This window comes from Macrobrachium rosenbergii, chromosome 11 (assembly GCF_040412425.1).
Source record: "Macrobrachium rosenbergii isolate ZJJX-2024 chromosome 11, ASM4041242v1, whole genome shotgun sequence".
Taxonomy (NCBI): Eukaryota; Metazoa; Arthropoda; class Malacostraca; order Decapoda; family Palaemonidae; genus Macrobrachium; species Macrobrachium rosenbergii.
Window position 1 is genome coordinate 38,768,179 of NC_089751.1, and position 25,082 is coordinate 38,793,260.

General features: G+C 40.3%; 1 protein-coding gene across 1 annotated transcript in view; it reads right to left on the reverse strand.

Annotated features, from left to right (window-relative positions):
* Nucleotides 1-207: 207 nt before the first annotated feature.
* dup (double parked) overlaps nt 208-25,082 on the reverse strand; it is a 40,866-nt gene continuing 15,991 nt past the window's right edge. Inside the window, exons 6-11 of the mRNA XM_067111629.1 lie at nt 16,754-16,848; nt 16,003-16,223; nt 13,735-13,882; nt 11,234-11,403; nt 10,576-10,777; nt 208-1,296 (exon numbers count right to left, since the gene is read on the reverse strand). Of these exons, the coding sequence (XP_066967730.1) occupies nt 1,139-1,296; nt 10,576-10,777; nt 11,234-11,403; nt 13,735-13,882; nt 16,003-16,223; nt 16,754-16,848 (994 nt within the window). The 3' untranslated portion in view covers nt 208-1,138. The remainder of the gene's footprint in view (nt 1,297-10,575; nt 10,778-11,233; nt 11,404-13,734; nt 13,883-16,002; nt 16,224-16,753; nt 16,849-25,082) is intronic.

Sequence of the window (25,082 nt, forward strand, 5' to 3'; positions counted from 1 at the left end):
GGATATGGAACAGAATAATGAGTAGTTGGCTAGGCGTGTCCAATTGGATCCTTTGCTATGCTTCAATCTCGAGTGCCTGAATGTGTTCTGCTCAGTTAAGACTATTTATTATTGATGGGCTATTATAAAAATTTGCTTTATTGTAAAGTTGCCAACAGTGACCCAAAGCTCTTTCTATAGAAAATAAAGGTAAAGAAAAGTCAATGGTGAAAGTTTACAATTGGTTTCATTACAAGAAATTCTTAGGTAAAATATACCAAGAATAGGTACTCTGTTTTACATTCAATTACATGGAAAATTGAAAATCTATAAAAATTGCTTTGCAAAAATAACATACTTTGTTCATTTTGTAAAACTTTAATGCAAAATTTACGAATTAGCTTACCATAACATACAAAATGGCAAAATGAAAATTATGCCTCAAGAAAAGATGCAGGTAGTGGGCTGTCTTTCCATCAATTACACTTATCACTATGGCTACACCACATGCAAGTTTAAATTTTACTTATAGGGCCTGCCTATTATAATGCAAGTCTTTAAATCAGTATTTCAAACTTTTATTTGTCATGCTACATATATGTTAAAAGGTATCCATTTGCATAATCATAACCTACATAGAGATTACAAAAGTGCATCCTAGCAATAGTAAAAAGCCGCGTGCATCACTAACAGAAACATTGAAAAAATATCCACAAACTGATTATATTGGCAGTAAAAGGTCAGCTTCATTAAAAAAATTAAAATTTTCAATGAAAAGAATATGTATGCTAGAATTTGTTCCATAAAGAATACACAGTATAAAGTAATAAAAGGAAATATTCTTTGGTAGTTGTGATTTTTGCCCAAATGAGTCCTTAAAACAAATAACAAAACAAAATAGCACCTAGGCACTACTTACATTGTGAAACTATATATACCAATATAAAGTACATTACACTAAAACTTCTTACAAAACAGTATACAAACTAGTATATACAATACACTTTATAGTTTTGTTGCTATTTGACAGTCAAGCCATTTTGTTGCTATTTGACAGTCAAGCCAGAGCACTGGTTAAACCCCTGGTTTAATACATTAACACTTTTTTTTTTTTTCACACACAATGCATACCCACACTCAGGCTTGATAAGAAACAGTTTTACTGTCTCTGCTTAATGGCAGCCTGGAGTTTATCTGTTATGTTACTCTGTGGTTCATTCTTATCAATCTTGAGGAATACACCACTCCGAACCTTATGAACTGTGCACCACCCTGGAACTTCCTTTATCAGAAGATTAAGATGAGAATCAACTTCATCTGAATAAAAGAAAGAGAAACCAAAAATAATAAACAAATTCAGTGAACATTACATATGTTAGATCTTGAGTTATGCTCCAGTTCAGTTTGTGTACAAAATACAAGTGGATGTTTACAAAAAATAAATATTTCGACAAATTTTTAAGTAATTTGTATTTTTCCTAACATACAAACCTGAGGTCTTTACATACCAGATTTAATTTCAGCACAAGCTGGAGCTGGCTGTTTAACTAAAAACAAGGTGGATATTGGTAGTTGGCCACCGATGGTAGGGGAAGAATCCCCGCTATCCAGATGGTATGCATTCACTTTACTTTTGGCCAAGAAAGCAGAATGAGGGGTGGGCCATTTATGTAAAGACCTCAGATTTGTATTAGGAAAAATGACAAATTTAAATTTGTATTTTTCATAGCTAACAAACCTGCAGTCTTAACATTAGGATAAATCTTCTGGTGCCAGCTGGAAACCAGCAAAAATAAAAACAAGAATTATTTATGAAAGGAATAGGTGGCATCTGCCATCGAGATGAGGCAGGATGCAGCAGTGACCCAATCTCAACCCCGTAACATATGTTTTCTTCCAACCCAATTGATTTAAATTTGTCATTTTTTCATGCACAGAACAAACCTGGGTCTTAACATTAGGACAGACTCACTCTTGGTGGGAGGTAAGAGAATCCTGAACCAACTGGAGTCCTAAATCAAAGAATTCTAAGGAAGGAGACCTATAAAGAGCTATATCTGCTCAGATAACAAATTCAGGTAGCCACCTATATGTGCTTGTTATCATTCCTCTCTCTCCTGGCTAGAGAGAGGAAGGGTGTATTACTGTTAGGTATATTCATGTAGAATGAAACAACAGTAAGGCTACTATGCTCACCTGTATCTGGCCCGTTCCAGTGTATGATGGAACCATCTTACCACCCGTAGGTCAAGAAGAAAGAAGGGGGGGGGGAGGAAAAAGAGACCAGTCATCTCAATCATCCTCACTTTCATACAATCATATTAGGCAAGATACAAATCTGTCCTGCTAGGGGCACAGGATGAGCTACACTTGTTGAACAGCCACCACTAGACCCAAGGAAAAAGTGTCCAACGACCTGTGGGCAATGTCCCTCGGCTAGAAGGAAGTGAAAGTGGTTTGGCGGAGCCAAGAACCACACATTCAGGATACTATGAACAAATAAGTTCTTGAATGCCAAGGAGCAACTTAGTCCTCTAATGTCATGTGCTCTTGCATGCACAGTATTGGCAGTAGACAGTGGAGATGAGGAGTAGGCATGCCTAATTACTTCACGAAGCCAAAACGAAATACAGTAAACTCCCCATGTTCGAATTCTCACAATTCGCAGACTCACCGATTCACAGATTTCTCTATGGAACGTATAAACACATTATTCATGGAAAATTGGCCATTTGCAGTGTTTTTCACTGAGAAATATTCACTAATTACTGTTTTCATATAATTTTCATGACTAAATGCACTTTTTGTGATAAAACTATTAAAATACTTAGGTACCCAGGTGGTTCTCGAGTTATGATAATTCACCTTACGATAATTCGATTTTGCGATGGGGTAAGAATTAATACCGATACAACAAGTATAAAATATTTTTAAATTTTGCACGGGCACAGGCAGCAGCGTACCATCAGGCAGCGAGAGAGAGACCAAATTACAGTAGACCAACTTCTTTTCCTTCATCTCTTTATCCCATCTTCTAGTTAAAAAGTAAAAGAAAATGATAAAAGTATTGTTAGTAATGTTATACTCTTGCGTAAGTGCGTATAGCCATAAACAATGGAACGAGGAACTGTTGCTTTGCTTATAACTGAATTGGATAACAAAAGCTGCTTTGCTTGTATTTCAACCAATGTATGGTAGTAATCAATTACTGTGGTTATTTTATAAATGACGTTAAGTAGAATAGGACTGATATTTTTACATTATATGCTTATTTGCTTTGGAGAAAAGATTGGCAAGGAAATATACTGCTAAATTTAAGCTGCAACTTTTAGCTGAAGTTGAGAAGAAAATGTTCAAGCTGCTAATGACTATAAATTATCATGCACTGGCAACATGGATGAAACTCGACCGTAAACAAAATTGGAGAGAAAGTATTTCAATCAAAACTACTGGGCATGAAAGAACACATATTATTGCTGTTTTCACGCCAATAAAAGATAAATACGCAAAGCTCGTATTATGATGAAATCAAGTGAAAACAGCGAATGGAATCTTGATTTTTTTTTTTTTTTTTTTTTTTTACACAAAACACACATGCCCCCAAAACGGCCAACATCATCTATTAACGAAAGAATACCTAAATTTCACAACGAGACATATTTAAGTTATATTTCACCTTAAAAACACTTCATATAGCAAAAAATAACCTTGCTCCATATAAATAAAGTATCTAGAGATTCATTTACGCCAACTAGAAGCAAGAAAAGTGCTCGAGTTAAATACGGCGAAATAAACTTACCGCACAACCGATTTCCAAACCAAAACATTGATCGCTATGATTGCACTTTATAATACAAAAGCAATATGAGTATATACAATATTACTGGATACAGTGAAGCAAAGCACAACATTTTAAAAGCTCCATGGAAAAGATGCATATTCGTTATGTTGATGTTTGTATAATACGATATACCATAGTGTAGGCCAATCTAATTCTTGTTTGTTATTCTATTTCTCTCTGTACTGAATTATTATAAGTCAATCTGCAGGAACCTCCAGAATTAGCTAATATTAATAATTACTAAACCGTATATGTATAGAATATACCTTATATTGTAGGCTAGGGTACCATATGTATACATGGTACTGAATACCATAGTGTATGCTAGGCTATATTCAAGATACGTTTTTTCTAATAAACGATGAGTTTTTTGGACCCTAACCCATAGTAAGTAGGATAATGTACCTGTATAAGCATTTTTAGAGTTTTTTCTGAGTTTGAACTATCAAAATAGTCAGTTCTAAGTGTTTTTAGAAGGGTTTTAAGTATTCGTGGATTTTAGCTATTCATGGGGGTATGTGGTACGCATCCCCCGTAAATACGGTGGTTTCCTGTAGTGTTCTTAAGATACTTCTTTCTTGATCCAGCCTGTGCTAACAGAGTCTTTGGCATCCCAGCCTGAGAGGTCTAATTCTTTACAGATAGCAGTGCAGTGCTCTGACAGGACAAAGGAGCAATTAAACTGGATCGTTGTTAACAAAATCCCTAAGGGAAGGGATAGAAAATGAGGTAAACCTGTCATCACGGACCAAGGGGTTTTGAGTCTTAGCCACGAATTCCGGGACAAATTTGAACACTACTGACTTCTAACCCCTGGTATGTTTAACATCAAAAGCTAGGCCATGGAGTTCACCCACCCTCTTCAAAGAAGCCAAGGCTAGAAGGAAAACTATCTTGAGGGTCAAGTTCCTGTCCGATGAGCGATGCAGTGGTTCATATGGGGCTCGAGTGAGACTAGTTAGCACCAGTCAGATCCCAGGTAGGGGGTTTTAGTTCTCTAGGAGAACAAGACTGTTCAAAACTTTTGAGCAGCATAGAGATTTCCCAAGATGAAATTAGGTCCACGTCTTTCAAACGAAGAACCACCCCTAAGGTAGCCCTTAATAGTAGGAACAGAAAGGTGTTTTTCTGTTCTGAGGAACACCAGAAAATCAGCTATCCACTAAACAGAGGTTCTGAGTGGAGAGAAACCCTGCTGACGACACCAATCACAGTAAATGGCCCATTTCCCCGACACATGGTTCAAGAAGACCTTCTGAGGTAACCAGACATCTGTGTCACTGCTCTGCGAGAAAAACCTTTCACTAGCTGGAGATACTGGACAGTCTTCAACCATGAAGAGATAGGGATGTTACCGATTAATGATATCGCTCTACATATGTAGAGGCTGACAGAGAAGACTGTGCCAAGGGGGTTTTTCTCTCAGAACTGCTAAGAGCAGAGGAAAAAGATGGCGCTGCCCCCATCCTCCTGGGAGGGGAAACATTCTCCTCCATGAGAGACAGGGCAGCATGAGGCAAATTCAGAGAACCTTCTCCCAAAACTTCCAAAGACGAATCAATGGAAGAAAAGGAAGGAGACACACCAGACAAGGAAGGAGAAGCGAGGGGAGAAACAGAACGAGGAACCTGAGGAACATCCATCAAAGGAGGAGAAAATCCCTCCCAAGACAACGCCTCTGACCTCCTCCTGTGCTACTTCTTCTTGGCAAATCTCTTCCACTGTGCAGCAGGCAAAGAATGACACTCAGGGCAAGGGTTAGTCACATTACACTCAATCGGTCTACACCTACTACAAGTTGAAGGGGGGTCAGTCTCAAAGGAAGCCATATAACGTGAGCAAGGATAGGAGCCTACACCAGGACATTTTCTCTGGACACTAAACATACATTTGACCACAATAACAAACAAAAAACATGGGCAAAGGCAAGAACAACCAGCTATGGAGAGGAAAGAGAGAAAGAAATGACCCCTCTCAATGGCAGTAAGAAGAAAACTGATAAGTCACGGGGCTGAGATTGGGTAACTGGCCACATCCCACCCTATCTCCATGCCAGATGCCACCAATTCCTTCCATAAACAATTCTTGTTTTTATTTTAATCTGTTTCCAGCTGATACCAGAAGATTTATCCTAATGTTAAGACCCAGGTTTATTCCATGTATGAACAAATACAAATTACTTAAAAATTTGTCATTTGTTCCTACATGTATACAAACCCTTGGCCTTTACATTGGGGACACTTCTTGGTGGGAGGATTCAGAGCAAAACTCTGAACTGACTGATAGTTTGCCTTACCTTGGGGCTCTTTCCTGGTCATGTAAGAGCAAAAGAACGAGACCCATGCCCCTGATCTGTTCAACATGTGTGATGTTCAACTGCCAGACTTCTGGGCCTTTCGAATAAATGGAATGTAAAGTCACTGATTTGATCCAAGCCCCATATTGTTGGGGTCAATAAAGCTGAAGATAACCAACAGGTCTGTTCACTGCCAGTCCTTCTCTTCCCTTGCTAGAGAGAGGGTAGGAGTTGCACTGATCCAAAACGAGCTAGATTACAGACAGGATACTCAGTCATCTAGAAAACCTGCATGCATTCCTGTCCAGCATGTGACAGCTTGCTAATTGTCCCTTAGAAGGGTATAAAAGAGAAGATAAGAGGCCACACACACTCTTGCAGCCGTACACCTTACGCGAGATGCCACCTGTCCTCAAGAGCTGGGTGAGCTACATGACTGTTGAGCAGTCACCACAGAACCCAAGGAAAAAGAGTGAGGCTCTATGGGGAATGTCCTTGTTAGGTTTGGCAATTGTTTAAAATGGTTCATTTGAAACAACCTTGTTTCATTTTGTTCAATGTTTGACTGCCCCCCTCACTTTTTGTGTGGTGAGGTGACATCTCTTTTGATGTCCCCTAAGTTAGGTTTTGGATGGCTGATCAACCAGTTCTTGGCGACATTCAGTTGAGAACGCATCAGCAGCAGGAATTCACCTTGCTGATGGAAAGGTGTTGGACTTGATGATTGACGAGAGGATGAAGATATATCTCCACAGCTTAGCATGTGTGATGGAGCAAAGAGAAATCACTTTGTTGATCTGCAAGTGATTTCTTGATCACTGGTAAGAGGATGAAGATCTCGTCTATTTTGTGTGGGGAGCAGTTGGAAGCCAACTGATAAGTGTCGGTGTTAGGCTGCAAGTGATTTCTTGATGACTGGCAAGAGGATGAAGATCTCAGACTAAGTCTATTTTGTGTGGGGAGCAGTTGGAAGTCAACTGATAAGTGACGGGTGAACGACCTGATTACTTTGGCGGGACGATGGGTTCTTCTGTGTTTGTTGCTTCTTCAGAGTATCAAGAGGGTATGAAGAGGGTTAATGACGTGTTTTCACTAATTGGCGAATTATCTCATGTTTGAGGTGGTGTTGCTGTCAACAGCGAGCTGCTATCATTAATAATTCACCCAATTATGTTACATAAGCTTTATCTTGTGGTGGTAGCAAAAGTCTACTTTGACAATTCAATAGGATTGGTCTTTGATACTTCTGTTGTGTTAACAGTCTACGTTATTGTTGTTATGCTGCCCATTACTTATTATTACATGTATATTATGTTTATTATGATGACTTCATTATCATTATTGGTGGTCAGCAAGTGTACGGCTCTTGATGGCCGTATCATTATTATTATTAGTGATGAGCAAGTATATGGCTCCTGATGATGGTTGTATCATTATTATTATTATATTGGTGATGAACAAGTGTGTGGCTCTTGAAGATGGCTGTATCATTATTATTACTGGTGATGAGCAAGTGTATGGCTCTACTGATGAACTGTTTATTTGTTTACTCGTATATTTTACAATACTGCTGCTGTTTTATACATTTGGGGTTGTCATGCTGTCCAACGATTATTCAGTGTCTCTGTACTGCCCAAATACCTGTCTCAATGTACATGATGTAGATTTGTATATAGTAAACTAGCTTTAAGGTAATTTTAAGTGATTTCTTTTGCACCCTCCTCTATGATTGCTGTCCATCAGGCCACTCTAGTCCTATTCCTAATAAATAAAAAGAATCTGCATGTCACTTGGAGTTTTGTCCTAGGACTTAACAGAAGCCAGGACTTGATGAATCATAGGTCACCTATGAGAAGAGGCAACCGTGACAGTCCTGAAGGTAATGAGGAGGCGAATGTGGTTTGTTGGTGCTGCTTTCCCAGCCTTAGTACCTGTTGGACAAGTTCTTCCTGAATGCTAGGGGCAGACCAATGCCCCTGACCTTATGAAATCTTGCCTGGAACATCATGTTGTCCACAACGTCAGCTGTGGAGTACATCTGTTTGGTCATTACTTAAAGTTAAAGAAATGGAGCTCTTGCACAGTACTTCTTGGCCAAGCTGCAACTAATGACAAGTTGTTGGCACCTAGTTTGGAGGTGAAGTCCTTAAGTGGTAACGTAAAAGACCTTCGGGCACTTGGAACCCTTTAGGGTCCTTAGAAATGAAATGCTCATACCCTGCTGATCACCTGGCAAATCAGGCAGAATGACAGGAAGTCGTAAGCCCAAGACTTGTGCCAACAGCATCTGGAGTTCCTGGTAGGTTATGCATCAAAATACTGACTAGCCCCAACTTCGCTAACCATGGATGTGAAAGACGTCTCCTAGACGCCAACAGCATCTGGAGTTCCCAAGAGGTCACCTATCCAAGTACTGACCAGAATTAATCGTTGCTAAACTTTGCTGATTGGACAAGAAGCGATGTTTTCAATGTGGTATGGTCATTGGCTGTTATACCCACAGTCCAGAAAGACAAGAGCTGAACAGTAACAGCTTTGGTATGTTGAGATTGAAGGACAAACCCGACCATCTTCCTAGATTGAACAAACCTTTGGAATGTTGAGGTGTCAAGACCAATTGTCGCTAACACCAACCCTAGTGACCGAATTTGCCTTTCATAAATCCATCTTACTTGGAATGTGTCTGGTTGACTGCTGTGCTGAGTGTGCTACTGCAAACCTGTCCACCTGCATCGTCAATTGAGGAGATGAAAGGACACTTGGATGAACACGGTTTCACTCGGACGTGATTGCTGCAAAATCATGGACATGAGTGGAGGAGGGAAAGCAAGAGATGCCCACTATTCCAAATGACCATGGGTGGGTGCTGTGTGCCAGGCATTCATGGAAGTCCCACCAATGATGTTCACGGAAGCACTGTCAATGCCATTCGCCCAACTGTGGGGATAGAATTGCTCTCGGAAGGGCAACCTCGTTTGCCAGGGGACTCTTCTTGAAAGGAAGTGGAGGTGCTGCCCCACAATACCATGGAGATGATGTTGATCTTGATCACAACCTCAAGAACGTAGGGGGGTTTGTTACAGACGTCCCATGGATGTCAGCCAACCATCCACACAATCGTTGTGGCAGGAAATATTCTCTGAAGAGCGATCCATCGACTACAAAACCTTCACGTGAATAGGGGAGAAAACTCTCAGAAGAGAGAGAGATAGAGAGAGAGAGAGAGGATGAAGTAGCTCTTGAAGCTATGACACGCACCAACTAAGCAACTAAGCACACACACCCAAATCGAAATAGACTGGCTGAACACAGCTCATTGGCAAGTCACCTTCCTCCAGTCTCTATGTATTCTTCCACCCAACATCACTTGAAAGGTAGGAAAGACAGAGAAAAACTGTGATACAGCATACATCAACAAAAAGAGCGAGGGAGGATGAGAAACTTCATCAAGGAAAGCTTCCCAGGGCTTCTCATCCTTCAAAACAGGAACGCGAGGAGGGGGAGGGAGCGCTTTTAGTTAAATGACCGACTCCAGCTGTGCTATAAGTAAATTCCCTCTGGAAAGACCAAGGGTTTTGTATACATGTAGGAACAAATAAATAAGCACTTTGAAAATCATCACTTAAGCAGAATATCCATAATCTATTATGAGCCGAGACAACTAGAACCTAACAAATTCAAATTTCTGATAAAGACGCAAAACTGAAGATGAGAAAGATGTTAAATTGGATTAATATTACTAAATTAGTTTATCAGTATCCAGAAGAAACAACTTTTGCAGCATCTCTTCAGGCAAATGACAAATATTTTTTTCTCTCTCTCTATAAGTAACTGACAACCACTTACTTTCCAAACTTTTAAAGAAATTTTCTAAACTTTAAGTCTATGCTGATCTTGACTATATACCTGAATCTTTACCATAATATTCTCATTTAGTTTTCATAATTACTGTATTCAATGTACTTTCTCATTAGCTGTGACTTCTCAGCTTTGAGGGGATGAATTCATATAAGAAATTGTGTACAATGTTCTTATAAAGCTATTCATTCTTATTTCATCATGAAGTCTACAACTTGAGATAATTCACTTTCAATTATGACTTACTGACAATGCTATTTTCTACCTTCTCTCTTTTCCCATTTCTCCCTATTCTTCCCATCTTTCCCATTTGAAAAGTTAAGTACAGCAATTTATCATTTGCTGGCCATTTATATCTTTTTGTTATATCTAATGAAGTTACTTTAGTATTCAACTAAATTGGTTCCACATCAAATAACAAATTCTCTATTTACTGACTGAGAAAATATGGAATGAATCAAGTTTTGTATAAAAAAAAAAAGTAAAGTTTCCGTTAACAAGAAGTACAGTAATTGGAAAGAAAAAATGAACATTGTAAAAGTACTAGTTACATTTTAACAATTAAAAGCTCCCTAAATGAAGAACCAAACGAATTACTTACTCCCTGCTAGCATTGATGGGTAGCTTGCTGCTATCTTAATGGCAACAGTCTCCCATGGAAGCGCAGCCTTCTTTTCTGTGACAAAAATATTACGTATAATTCTTGAAATTTCTGGCAGTCGTGACAGCATTTCCAATTCCTTATTTTCACTGCTTGATCGTGTCATGTCTCTTGCAGCTTTTGCAGCTTCTCTAGCTCGGATCTGTTAAAAGTTATCATCAGTTCAAGCATGTTTAAAAAAAGAAAAAAAAGATTAAATCATAATTGGCTTAAAGGCTGTTTCTAGATGCCTTTTATTAAAGAATTCTCAAGATAAGAGAAATATAAAATAAAGATATGGAATGCAGTGACAGTTATTATGTGGCCTGACTAACCAAACCATTTAGTCACATTTATATTCTCAAAGCATTTGCCTTACAAGAGGTGAAAATTAAAGCAAGGTAAAACTATTAAAAGTGGGGAGAACACCAGAGCAAATGTATGAAGAATGAAATTGGTAAATAATGCAGATGGGGACTCAAGAGACCTTACAAAATTCCTTTCATACCACTACACTGCATCACACTAGGGATAGGCTACTAGCTAATAAAATAAGAGAGTCAATAAAATCCATCAAATATTCAGAAATATAAGTTGCATACTCCAAAAAATTACAAACCTTTTCAAGCAGTGAGGCTGATACCCCTTTTAGAGCTGCAACAACATTTGCAGGTTGTGTAGATTGATCAGGTAGCTTTGCATCTGGAGCTTTCTGGGGGGTCCTTGCTGCTGCATCAACAACAGCCTTCTCAAGCCTTGGATTGACTGAAAACAAGTCATGTGCTTTGGCTGCAAAGTAGAAAAAAAAAAATAATTTTAACTGATCTTCACAAAGAAATTTTATCTCATTGCTTTGTCTAGTTATACAGTATATAGTACTTATAATCACATTTAGAGCCATTACTTACAGAGGAGATAGGATATCATTCCATTAATCTAACAGTTAAGGAATGATATCTGCATTTTACCAATAAATTAAAGAGCAATACTATACAGTATTGTACTCCCTTTTACTTAAGCATTCCCAGCCAGTATGGTTCATTACCCTAGTTTAGAGACTGAAATGAATAAAATTAAAGGGTACCATATACTTATTTGTTATTTATAGAATAACACCTGGATAAAAAAAAAAAAAAAAAAAACTGTGATTCTTCTTCTTTCTACCTACTTAACTGCAAAATAATTGTAAGTGTAGACCTATGGGGCCTCAGTTTTTAATAAGTACTTATGCTTAATACGAATGTCTCATGGCTGCCTGTCCTTCCTTGACATGGAAGTTTTTCAAACCAGTAACCTTCCAGATAACAGCCTTGGTTATATGACTATTCGAGTTAACTCCATTAAAGCTATGATGTCACTAAATAATGTGTGACCCTTGCTGGAAAAAAACATGATCTAATTATCACTGACTCATCTTACCTTTAAGCCTGAATATAGTCTGAATCTTATAAAAACCAAGTGATGCTGAAAATTGTGTGATCCTATGTAGTGCCAAGCTATTTGTCATTTTCAAAACAGCAATTCAGTGAATTTCATAAGAAGGCTTAACACAATACCTTTATCTGTGAAGTACTATTAAACTTAAAAAGATCATAGTATGTGGCACTACCATAAAGACTTCCAACTCCCAAGACAAAGAAGATGGTTTGGCTGTTTTGGATCTAGGAAATTTTTACATAGTGCTACAGTCCTCATAGGGAAACACTGGTATTTGGTAATCATTTTTTTTTTTAGCCACAAGTGAGAGTATATGACTATTATTGATATACTTAGTTTATGTCCTTTTATACTTCTGTTCACTGGAGATTATTCTGCTGTGAAGTAACAGACCACTCCACTAATCAGTTTCCCAGGATCAGAGGGAAGGACCTTGAACAGTACCTAACAAGGCACCTTGTTATATCACATAATAGCTTTATTTGACTTCTGCATTACAAATTTCCAATCAAAGCATTCAGATTATAACTTGCATCAAGGGAAAATTTAAATGTAACCTTGAAACCTGGATGAAGAATCTAACAACTAAACCAATGCTTCCACTCGCCATCATTGTGACATTAAATTGGTGAGCTTAAGGCAAGGATGCTGCACGCTAGGTTAGAAGTTACATTAACAAGTACCCTGTAACTACTACCCAAACATACTTAACAAAAAAAATTCTGTTCACTTTCTTTTTATACCTAATGATAAACACCACAAAGCACAATACCCTTGCTTTCCTTCATTACTTACGAGTCACAATTGTTGCTCTATGGTTTTTCTGGTATATTTTCACAAGCTTAAAACTAACTACAGTATGTCAAAATCGCATAGTTTCTGGTTGCATGGCAATAACAGAAATCACTATTAAATGTTCAAAAGATGGAAAGGTGGAATAGACATGGGAATTTCAGGTCAACATAAAACTACACTTATGGTAATCAAAAAGAAAGGAAAGTTAAAACTACACTTATGGTAATCAAAAAGAAAGGAAAGTTAAAGTATAACTCGGTTTCAAATATTCTATACAGTTAATAAAGAACTGGCTGAGTCTGATATTATATATAGCACACAGAACTTCGACTACTTTACAAGCATGTTTATGGTTTCAAGTACTCTATACAATTAATAAAGAACTGGCCGAGTTTGATATTATATATAGTACATGGAACTTCGACTACTTTACAAGCATGTTCATTCCCTACGAAACATCTCCCCTAAAACTATCCTATACTTTTTCCATCAAACAGCTGTTTAGCATGGTTTGGCTGCCATAAGGAAGAATCTATGCATTAGGAAAAGTAAGAGAGTTTGTAATTCACACATACAATTTGACTTTGTTAATGAGTGCTAGTAATTTACCATAATACAAGCAACTTACCACTATACTGGCATTATCATTATCGTTAAAACAAAAAAATTTTCCCATTACAAATCAAATGTGTCTGTTTATTTATCACTAAGATGCCATAGTATTTTGTTCTAATAACTAATGCAACAAATATAAAATCTTCCTTTCCATTATAATGTGGCAGCAAAACAAAATTGCCAAAGGGTCCTGAACAGTTTTCATTTCAGCTGACCCTCAAGCCTACTTGTAGTTTACTGGAAATTAAACATTGCTGAATTCATTCCACTCACACAGGATATCTTGGGCTGTGTCAAGCTTCTCTGTTACAGGTGGTTGAGGCAGAGGTGAAGGTTCAATATCTGGAACATCTTCAAGAGGGAATGCAGGATGCCAGCGCTTGATGCTTGCATTACAATCAACAATTGGAGGTTCCAATGACTGCAATCACAAAAAAGTTTATAACTAATGAGAATCAAAATAATTTTCTGTATCATTTAACTTGGCCAGACTTTATGGCTCATTAAAAGTACTGTAATTCACAATACCCAAGGTTCTGCAGATTTAAGATAAAACAAAATTCTTCTAATAATCACATATATACAAGAGTCAAAAGAAATCTACTGTCTACTAACTGTAAGTGTTGCTGTGCACTGGGACTGGATTATGTGGGTTATTTATCAAACAGCCCTGGGTTCAATGACAAAATATAACATTTTGGAATGAGAGCACCACAATCTAACAAATTCATTATTCAAAAAAGCTGGCCATTTACTAAAACTGAGAGGTTTTGGGGATATCAAAAAAGAAAGTTGCTTACAGGAATACTTATTTTTGATCTAGTTATATTGGTTGCAACTTTGCCTGGTTTACCAGCATATTCACTTCCTTTAATGCTTACATAAGCAGGGATCAACCATATTTCATCAATCATGCCAGCTTCATAAAATTTGCAGAAAAATTCAGTGGCAATCTCATTCAAGTTGATATGACAAAGTTGTATTAAAGATTACTATTGTTTTTATAGGGTTAACTGAAAATGATGACAATCTGACAAAAGTTTTGTTTCCAAAACAGCATATGTTGTCAATTATATTTTGGACAATCCTATGACAAATGTTTAACTGTTAGTGTTACTTTACATTCTATACATATAGGATCAGATCATCTGGACTATTCATCAAATGTCTATCGGGCATAGTGATCAATTCTAAGACTGGTCAAAATCACTTGTGAAGAAGGCACTACAGTTAAAATCCAGACTCTGCTGGTAGCATATTTACATATATCAGTTAGAACAAACCTAGAATTGTTTACACAATTCTTAAATTTCTAAAAATACCAAGAACAGTTGCAGTTTTTAACAAAAAACTGACATAACTCCCGGGCTATGCAAACTCTTGTAGTTATGGGTGACACTGGCAAACTGCCTTATTTACAGAGAATTATCAGCATTACCCTAATTACTGTATTTTCACTACCGTAGCACGCCTAAAAGACCACTCGCCTACAAACCAGGATTCCAGATAACAAAATGTGCAGATATGGACTATCATTATACCAATTTTCATTTTTAACATAATCACTAATGTACCAATATCAACATTATTACCATGACCAGTAACGTGCATTTAAGATGATCATGAAGGATTTTTTTTAAATGTAAGCAAAACATAAGGCAGTTAAGGGCCCAAATGAACAATGGAAAGGAACACTGCAATGTGCAAACCACACTGTAATTGTTAAACCCCATTTGTCAAAATAGTGTCAAGTAAATGATGATAACACACAGAAACTAGAGCATCTTAGAGAATAAAATTTTCTATAACTTATAAAAATAACACACAGCATTTAAACAAAACATAGATACTGATGCTATGCAGATTAAGTAGCACAGTCTACTAATTCTTGAGATACAGGTGCTAAAGGAAGTTCCCAGTTGAAATAGAGCTTAAGATGGATAGATAAGCATGATGTCTTTCAGTAACAATCTAAATCAAAATTATAATTTTGGGGGAAAAAATAATCATCTACTGCATGAAATCCTGGAAGCTGCTAACATCCACAGGCAAAAAGCATTCCAAAGAAGGTTCAACAAACAATCTAGAAGCAAGTGGCTTCAATACCTTATCTATTAAAATAAGAGAAATACTTATGATTCCTAGATTTTGGGCAGTACTATACTTTCTTGAGTGCTATGAACATGAAAGCTTGGAATCAAAGGAAACTCCAAGTATACTAAGGGAGTGTTACCAGTGAAAACCAAATCATGGAGAACAAAGTGTGACAGGCTAATCAAAAGTCTTAGTTTTGCTTCTAGAGCTCAGCCTCCTATTTTAAATATTTATCAATATTCCCAATAGGGATAGCGGCAACTTCAGTTTGGTTTGAGGAGCAAACAATAGAAAAATGGGATGCAACATCTTCTACACTAACAAATATCACTGGGAAAAATATAAAATAAAAAGATTCCAGAGCATTACACTGAAGAATACCCAAACATGATAGATCTAGATAAAGACCACATTCTAGGCAACACTCAACTCAACATTTATACATACCTTTAAGAACTCTCCATGATGTTCTCTTACAATATTAATTAAAGAATTGTGAAAAATGTTCCTCCTTTCTACCAATACAACAGAGTCCATCTTTCGAAACTTGGTAGTACGAGTTTCACAATCTTCATTAAATTTGCTCATCAGATTCTGTGAAGCAGGTTTATAATCCATGTTGGCATTAACTGTTAGCTGATACCCTGAATTAGAGCCATTTTTCATCACTGAAATAAAAAAAAAAATATACTATAGCACCTAATCTTAACAGACACTTTAGCTGTCTGGCTTCTGGTGAGTAAAAAAAAAATTTGGTTAAGTAACAAAGACCCTATATTACAGCCTGCACTTGAATATTTTCTGGATATCTCTCAACTAACAATAATTCTACATAGTTCCTAACTAAGCTAAGCTGTACTTTACACTAATTCAAGAAATTTATCTAAAAACATATCACATCTAAAACGGCAGCATAGCAACAAAATAACCATAATAATTATCTGATAAGTACATTAGTCTGCAAAACTGAGGTGTTACTTAACATTTAACAAAAAATTTTACTTGAAAGTAGCTCTTAAACAAAAGAAAGCACAACTATGATTAAATACAACAGCAGTTTCTGCCACAAATTTCCATTACAATAGCAATTAACTTATAGCATCAACTAAAGAGATCCGTACTGTGTTACACAAAAGATAACAGAAAAATTAATTAGATGAAAACATTTCACAATCTACAACAAGGAACAAACACTTACATGATTTTCCAATATTCTTAGTAGAATCCTGTTTAAAAAAGTAAGCAAGAGGAAACACAGTCTTAATTTCCCCCAACTGACGCTCAGAAAAGGCCCTGTTAAAATGGAGATAGTAAACATTACATGTTAACAGATGATCAGACTTGATTGATTCTTTTGGGGAGAGGTAAATATTCAATATCAACATCACTGTCTTTTCCACACCATATGTATTACCACCTTTTCTGGATCGGGGTCCCGTGTCACCCGGTGAAATAGTCCATTCAGCACTTATTTCTAGGTAATTCCGTTGCTAGATACCAGAGAAAGCTAAATGAAATGCTGGAGTTACTACCCCCAGAGCGAGCTCCACTAGATGGAGTCGTGTATGGAAAAGGGTGAACTACAAAAACACGGAACCTTATCCTATAGAGATTCCCAATGTCAAAAGTCCCAACGAGAGGTGCCGATACAAGCCCATGCACTACTCATGACTGTATACAAGGCAACACTAGCCGCATTCCATTTTAGCACGTTTTTTCGTTCACACGTAATTTCGTTGTGATCCTTATTTTGTGCTCTATTTTGGATTTTTTATGGCATCCTCGCAAGGTTCTTCTTCAATTACTTGAGTACCAGTGTTTTGTTGTTTTTTAGGCGATTGAGGCTTCTTATTTTCCTTTAGTTTAATAATTAAAGGAATTTATAACGCCCGTCTCGATCTCCTCTCACGTCGTCTCTTGACCTCTCTTGGTCTTGGCTCGGCATATTTGTTTTGTGTTTTTTATTTGTATCCCTTTTTATTTGGGATGTTTTACCATTAATGATCCCTATCTTTAGTGGGTTTGATTAATTTTTGTTTGTTCTGTACCCATTTACTACGAGAAGTGCTGTTTAGCGTTTAGGCTACGAGCTACCCCCTCGGGCCCATTCGCTTTTTTCATGACTTCATTACGAGAGTGATTTTATTATGGTAGTGATGTTTAGCGTTTAGGCTACGAGCTACCCACTCGGCCCATTCGCCTTTATCATGGCTTCTTTACGGGAGTGATGTTTAGCGTTTAGGCTACGAGCTACCCCTCGGCCCATTCGCTTTTATCGTGGCTTCAATACGAGAAATGTTGTTGAGCGTTTAGGCTACGAAGCTTCCCCTCGAGCCCATTCGCTTATTATCATGGCCTCATTATGCTTTATTTTTGTCACTCACTTCTCTTAGCCTTTGGGGATCTTATTTTCATTGGTACTGTTACGGTTTTTACTTTGTTTTCATAATTTTGTTTATTTTGTGAATTTTGTGTTCCCTTCCTGATCAAGTGCTGTCTTGCTGTTTAGGCTACGTGGTTCCCCTCGGCCTATTCGCTTCTTATTTTGGCTTTATTTTGCCTTGTTTTAGACTCACTTCTCTAAGTGTATGGGAACATGATTTTCATTGTTACATTTAATTTTTGACCTTGTGCTTGGATGCTTTTGAATTTTAGGATACTTTCATTTAACTGAGGTCGGTCATGTCCCTTCACGTCCATGTCGTGTTGGGCCTGCCTATCCTCCTACATGTACCTTACAGACAATTTTTGTTTTATTATGATTTTTTTTTTTTTTTTTTTTTTTTTTTTTTTGAGTTATTTGTAGCCTTTACCTCTCCTAGGCTTCCTTCCTTTACATCGCCTCAGTTAGGTTAGCCTAGGGGTTGGCTGTAACACTTTTTCCTTCGGGGAAAAATTGTTTAGGCGGGGGGCGATCTCGATCTGTACGTATGAGTTTCATGTCGGTGATCTCGTTCTGTACATGTGTGTTTTATGTCTGGTGCTTCCCTTTGTTTGGTTTTGACTTGGATATATTGCCTCACGTCCACCCTCTCCTGTTTCGGCTTTTCACTTAGGCTAATGTTCCTAATAAGTTAAGCTGGAATAGCGAGGGTTTACCTGCGTAGCCTATCCTAGTTCAATCCTTCTTTGGGTTGCTTACCAATGGTGACCGGGAGTGCTCTCCCCACTCCTGTTCACACTTCTTTACCGACTATATATATGTTATTTTGTGGTTTCGAGAGTCCCCTTCTCTCCCTTTTATCCTTTGCTCTCTCTCTCCCCTTGGTTTGTTTTCAAGTTTGTTAACTTTCCAAGGCTTGAGAGCAATTATCCTTATTTTATGTCGTAGCCTAAATCCTCCCTCTGCATTGATTGATTGTCCTTCGGTGTCTGAGTTGGCACTCCACCTGGACCTGGAGGTGACCAGGAGTGCTCTCCCCACTCCTGTTCACACTCCTTTATCTTTCATTGCTCTCCTGGCCGTAGAGGTTTTTGCCCTTCCTCTCTTTTTCTCTCGCTCTTGTCGTGCGGCACAGCTTACATAGCGAGGATCTATGAGAATCTCTGGGCGCCGGGAGTGCTGTCCCACCCTGGTCGCTGCTTTGGGTTACCAACCTCCTGGCCTATCCTTCCCCTTCCTTTTACGCCGACTATTTCCCTCGTGGTGCTTCCTACACGTTCGCACCTCACTGTTGGGATCTCATACGAGGCCAGTTAGCGTTCTCCACCTAACTGTCTTCCGCTTTATTTACTTTCGCGTTCCCCCTCCTTTTTGCTACTACCTGTTCGGTGTTTCGTTATCTTGTTGGGCGCTCTCCTTGCTTACTGCTACGGCGGTTTTAGTGTTTAGCGGTGGCGTTTATTCCCCACCGCTATCACTGTTCAGGATATCCTCCTCCGGGGTTTTCCTCTCTTGGCTCGGAGTGCGCCCACTTCCGAACAGTTCATAACCTTCCCACATTTTGTTCAAACATGATCGCTTCGAATGTTCCGTTGACTCTGTTTTTATGTCTATGAGTTTTGTCCTGTTAGCCCGGTTTTCTCTCCGGTTTTCTCCGGGGTTTTCCTGGTCTGACTAGGCTTTGGCTGCTACGGTACTCTGCTCCGCATCCGTTCCAGCATGCCTTTTTCTCATACGCTTTCGACTGGTTTTGTCAAGTGCAGGAATGCTCCGCTATCCTACAACAAACCAGCGGTCACGAGTCTATAGCTCCCATTCCGGTGCGCAGTCTGTTTTGGATTTATAGTTTGGCACGGAAGGTTATGAAGTACGCTATGCTCTCCTCGAGCAGGCTTCTTGATGAACCCGTAGGTTTCATATATACCTGTCGGTTTCGTCTCCGCCAAACTCCGCCTCATGTGACTTATTCTTGACTCGAAGGTTGTAAAATACGCTATGCTCTCTCCGAGCAGGCTACTTGATGAATCCGTAGGTTTTATTTACACCAGTCGGTTTTATCGCCGCCAAACGCCGCCTCCTTGGCTTATTATTAGTCGCTTTGGCACCCGGCAGGTTGCGTTATGCGCTATGCTCTCCCAAGCAGGCTACCTGATGAATCCGTAGGTTTCATATATACCTGTCGGTTTTACCTCCGTCAAGCTCCGCCTCATGTGGCTTATTAATAGTCGCTCTTTCAACTCCGTCTCGGGCGGGATTCTCGCACTTGGTAGGTTTCATATAAACCTATCGGTTCTCCGCCTCTTGTGGCTTATTAATAGTTAATCTTTCGGTGTTTGGGCTCTCTCCGGCGAGATTCTCGGTGGATCGGTAGGTTTCATATACGCCTATCGATTTCCTCCGCCAAACTCCGTTTCCGGCGAGATTCTCGGTAAATTGGTAGGTTTCATATACACCTATCGGTTTTCCTTCGCCAAACTCCGTCTTATATAAATTATTGATAGTTGTTCCTCCGGTGTCTGGGGTTCTAATTTTTCCCCCTCCTGAGGCCGGCCGCAAGTCTCGTAACTCTTCGCCTGCAATTGGGTTACGGAGAGTTTTCTGAAGACGTTGCGGCCTTCTGTCTCGCTCGACCTGTGAACATCGTCCCGGAGCGATAAGTAGGTGCGGGAATAATTGAGACAAGCCTTTTCCGCTTAGCTCGGAATTAGGTGAGGCAAACTTTTCCTTTAGGGGATTCGTTACCTTCTCATCCCTTTTCGACGGTTCCTGGTCTACCGTCCCTAAGGTGAAGTCAGTAAAAAAAAAAAAAAAAAAAAAAAAAAAAAAAAAAAGACCACCCTTTTTTAAACCAAGAAGACCCGCTCCGGGGCCCCCTCAAGGACGTCTCGGATCTCTAATCCGGTGCCATCTACGAGTTTGGCCTCGTCTTCTGGAAAGGGACACGGCCCAAGCAAAGCAAGCTGAGTTACCCCCTCCTTCCTTTGTTGAAAACTCTTTTACGGGTCTCCTTATAAGGAGCTCGTTATGAGGGTCATTGTCAACCTATTAACTAACTATCTACGCCATGGTCCATGCCTTCCCTTTCCCAGGAGCTTAAATCCCAAGAGATTAATCTCAAGACTCATTGTCAATGGATCACCTGTTAAGTCCTGCTCCGTTCTGGAATTCTATCGTTCCAGACATCTCCACCTCTTTTCCCCTCCAGTCTGGGGAATCTTGGTGCCTTCCCTTTATGCTTCCCAGCATGAAGGCACCCTCCTGTCGGGGGTGTGGGCACACGGAGGTTGGTGGAAGGGCATTTCTTCCCTTCCGGTCTGGTATCCTCTTATCCGGGTTTTACCAGACTGTCAGAACGAGCATGGCATCTGTCTGGCAGGATCCATAAGTGAGCCCTCAGCTAGGGGCTGGACACATCGTCTCCCTGAGGACTCTAACGGAGTGGCAGGCGGAGAATTCCAAGTTCACGCCAGCTGTGGGGTCTTACCGTGCTCTCTTGGAGAGCCCTGTTTCTTACCCCTTGTGCTCCGAATGTAGCCCCTCTTATCAACAGGCTTGTTTTGAAAATGTATCGCTGAGGCATTTCCGGGAGACAGATATCACAGATACATTCACAGTGAATCTTCTAACCCTGGACTACGCTTCTAATTTATTCAGCGTACAGCTCCCTAAGCTTCCGGAGTCAATTTTCGGAAGCTGAAACAGGGTGTAAGTCAGGCTTGCCCGTTCCGCCTTGAGCTGAAAAAATCTTATGAACGGTTTCACCTGGAGAATTAATCTTTTCCCAGGTGGGCGTTGTTCGCCCATCTGGGGCTACTATTGTTACCCAGAGCCTCCGTTCTCATGGGTGTCTACCCTACGAGCAGAAACGGTCTGATCTTGCTGGGACCTGCCCTAAGTCCGGCAAGAAGTTCATGTAGTTCAAGAGCCCCCCTGCTCAGGCGGTGGTGCAGGCTCTTCAGGTCTCTGCCCCTAGACAGCCGTCAGCTCTCACTCCCAGCCTCCACCTCGATGTGTGCGGGTTCAGCCAACACATCAGCCCCTTGTAACGCCCCCGTGTGTCTCTGCCTCCCCCACGGGAAAGAGATAGCAATGCCCGCCGGGGTTTTCTTTGCTTCATACGAAAACCTAAGGAAAAATTTTCACTAGACATTTGGCAAGAGGCTCTGACCCTCGGGGTTATCATAGGAGCAGGGATGCATCCTACTCCTCTCCGAGAAATTGGGAAGGCTTTTCGCTTCACGGGAGGCAATCAAGCCTCCTCCCGGTAGTATTTCTCATATGGGTGGGAGGCTGTACCATTTTCGGGGCCACTGGAACTTCAGTTCCTGGGCCCAGAGTATAGTTATCAGGGCCCGGGTGGAGCTGGACTGTTGTCCCCCCAATCAGGTTCAATCAGCCTCCGGCCAGAGTTCTGGGGTCTTTGCGAATGGCCTGTCAGGCTTTTTCAGTCTGCCAAGGAAGTTCCCTTCCACTGGAAAATTTTTCCGGGCGTGTCCCGCTTGTTTTCCTTATTCATGCGGCAAGTCTCGGTTGCTTACAGTCTTGTGGGTTCGGATCCTACTGCGCTCGTGGAGCCGTAACCACCTCTATAGACCTTTCCGACGCTTCCTTTCACATCTTGGTTGCAGAAAGGTCCTATCCCTTCTTGGGATTCAGACTCGGGAGCAGGCGTGCCCCTTCAGGTTCATGCCCTCCTCAATGCGGCTCCAGAGTCTTCGCCAGTTTGAACAATACCGTAGTTCAACAGCTCCGGTATTAGGAGGCTATGCTAGCTGCATATCTAGTTGCCTGGCTCATTTGGGCACCCAGCGTCGGGAATTGCCTGAGGGCGCCGGTCATTATAATCGGTTTCTAGTCTTTGGGCTTCTAAGTAACCAGGAAGGAATCCCACCTGATTCAGGAGGGTAGCCTTCCGTGAGTTATGAATCCAGTGGAAGTGGAAAGAGATAGCAAGGGCATCTTATCATTTCATCATCTCAAGCATACCTCTCCCGTGCCCAAGAAAAGGTCCTGGTTTTCTCCAGTTTGCTTCAGTGACGGTTCTCCTTCTGAAGTCAAAGCTGGAGTTTATGACCGGGGTATGGTGGAGTCAGGGACGTGTCTCCTGATTCCTCCTACTTGAATAGTGGCCTCCGCCTTGCACAACTGTCAAGTGCTTACCGAAGTCAGTTCCTCTCCAGCTTTCCCCTCCGGCCTCAGTATTCCACACCGTCACCTCTCTGGCGGGTGAGGTGGTTATTTTTTGGCCCAATGGAGTACATGGTACTTAGTCGGTCACGTTCCGACAGTTCCATATCAACGCTTTGGAGGGCGGTGACAGTCTTCCTGTCCTTGGAAACTCCCCAAGAGGTTTCCTTTTAGGCTGGTTCTGAACAAAACAGCAATAGTGCGCTGCGTAAACAGGTGGTTTTGGACTCGAATTGCTCCGTTCAGGTTATGGTTCATTCTTCTCCATAACCAACAGACGCAGGTGCCTCTGTCTACCACCCTTCTCGTAGGGGTCCAAAAGGTCACTGCTTTTTCCCTATCCAGGGCCTCCCCCCTGGTGTCGGAATAGTCCTTAGGCGGAGCATCATTCAGGTAGTCTTGTGACCTTTTCCTGGGCCTGGAAGTAGGTCTGTTTGCAACCCAATTCAGCCACAAACTATCAAGCTGTCCCGCCTGGTATAAACTCAGCCTCGCCAGCCCCCTCAAACTCTGATGTCCTGGCTTTGTGGTCTTTGTGAATCTTACAGTTGAGGAGGAAACTGATATTGGTCCTGTTATTACTGTTTTCCTGAAATCAGTTAAGGATCCTACTCTACTGCAGTATGGTTCTGCAGTTAAGTAACTAGCACTCTTCACATAGTTTTTGAAGCTATAGTACTGATGCGACCGCATTGGCCTCGAGGAAAGTGTTTTGTTGGAACCAGACTCACAGGCCCTTAACTTTCATCCCTAAGGTCTGTGTTCGTCTAAGAACAGTACTCCGTCCACATTCGGTTTCCTGGTCTTTGAGTAATGTATCAGAGTTAGCTTCGGTAACCAACAATCACCTTGTTCTTATCTTTCCTTGTTAAGGAAGTCCCAAAAATTTTTAATCAGCTTAGCTTCTAGTGTTAGTTTTCCTGTACTGTCTGCCCTGTCTGGCAAGGAACCAATCAGTTTGGTTTGTCTGGCGGAACCAATCAGTTTGGTTTCCCCTCTTCAGGGTAGTGTTGTGAATTCCTCACCCTAACTTTCTATCTACATTGAAGGTCCTCATTTTCGGTGGTCACTTTGGAAAGTACTCCTTTACAAGGTCTGTTTCTGTGTCCAGTTTTCTCCTTGCAGGCTTTTTAGACAGGACCTCGCAATTTTGTCAGGTCCTCTCCTTTAAAAAAGGGGGCACTGTCATTGGGTCTGCTATTAGGCAGGAAGTATTTTCTTAATACAAGCCTATTCAGGTGCTATTCTAAGCTCATGATCTTAGACGGTGACCACTTACATTATTTTCATTACATGAACTTAGAGGACCTTACTTATGTTCAGGTAGAATTCTCCTAGTTTTCAACGTTTCTATTTAAGTCTTTAATAGCATAAGAATGATGTTTATTTCTCTGTTACTATTTCACGGGTGACACGGGACCCGATCCAGAAAAAGGATTTTGACAAAGGAAAAATCTATTTCTGGAGAGGGCCCGTGTCACCCGGTGACCCACCCTGTTTTTCATTCTCTCCTCCCTTGATAAACTTCATTCTAGTGAGGTGGGTGCTAACATGGAATGCGGCTAGTGTTGCCTTGTATACAGTCCGCGAGTAGTGCATGGGCTTGTATCGGCACCTCTCTCGTTGGGACTTTTGACATTGGGAATCTCTATAGGATAAGGTTCCGTGTTTTGTAGTTCACCCTTTTCCATACACGACTCCATCTAGTGGAGCTCGCTCTGGGGGTAGTAACTCCAGCATTTCATTTAGCTTTCTCTGGTATCTAGCAACGGAATTACCTAGAAATAAGTGCTGAATGGACTATTTCACCGGGTGACACGGGCCCCTCTCCAGAAATAGATTTTTCCTTTGTCAAAATCCTTTAATCCTTTGATTAACCCCACAAATAAATTTGTTTACAAATCTGTCTACAGGCTGACTTACAAAAAATTTTTCAGTAAACATAAATGTACTGAAA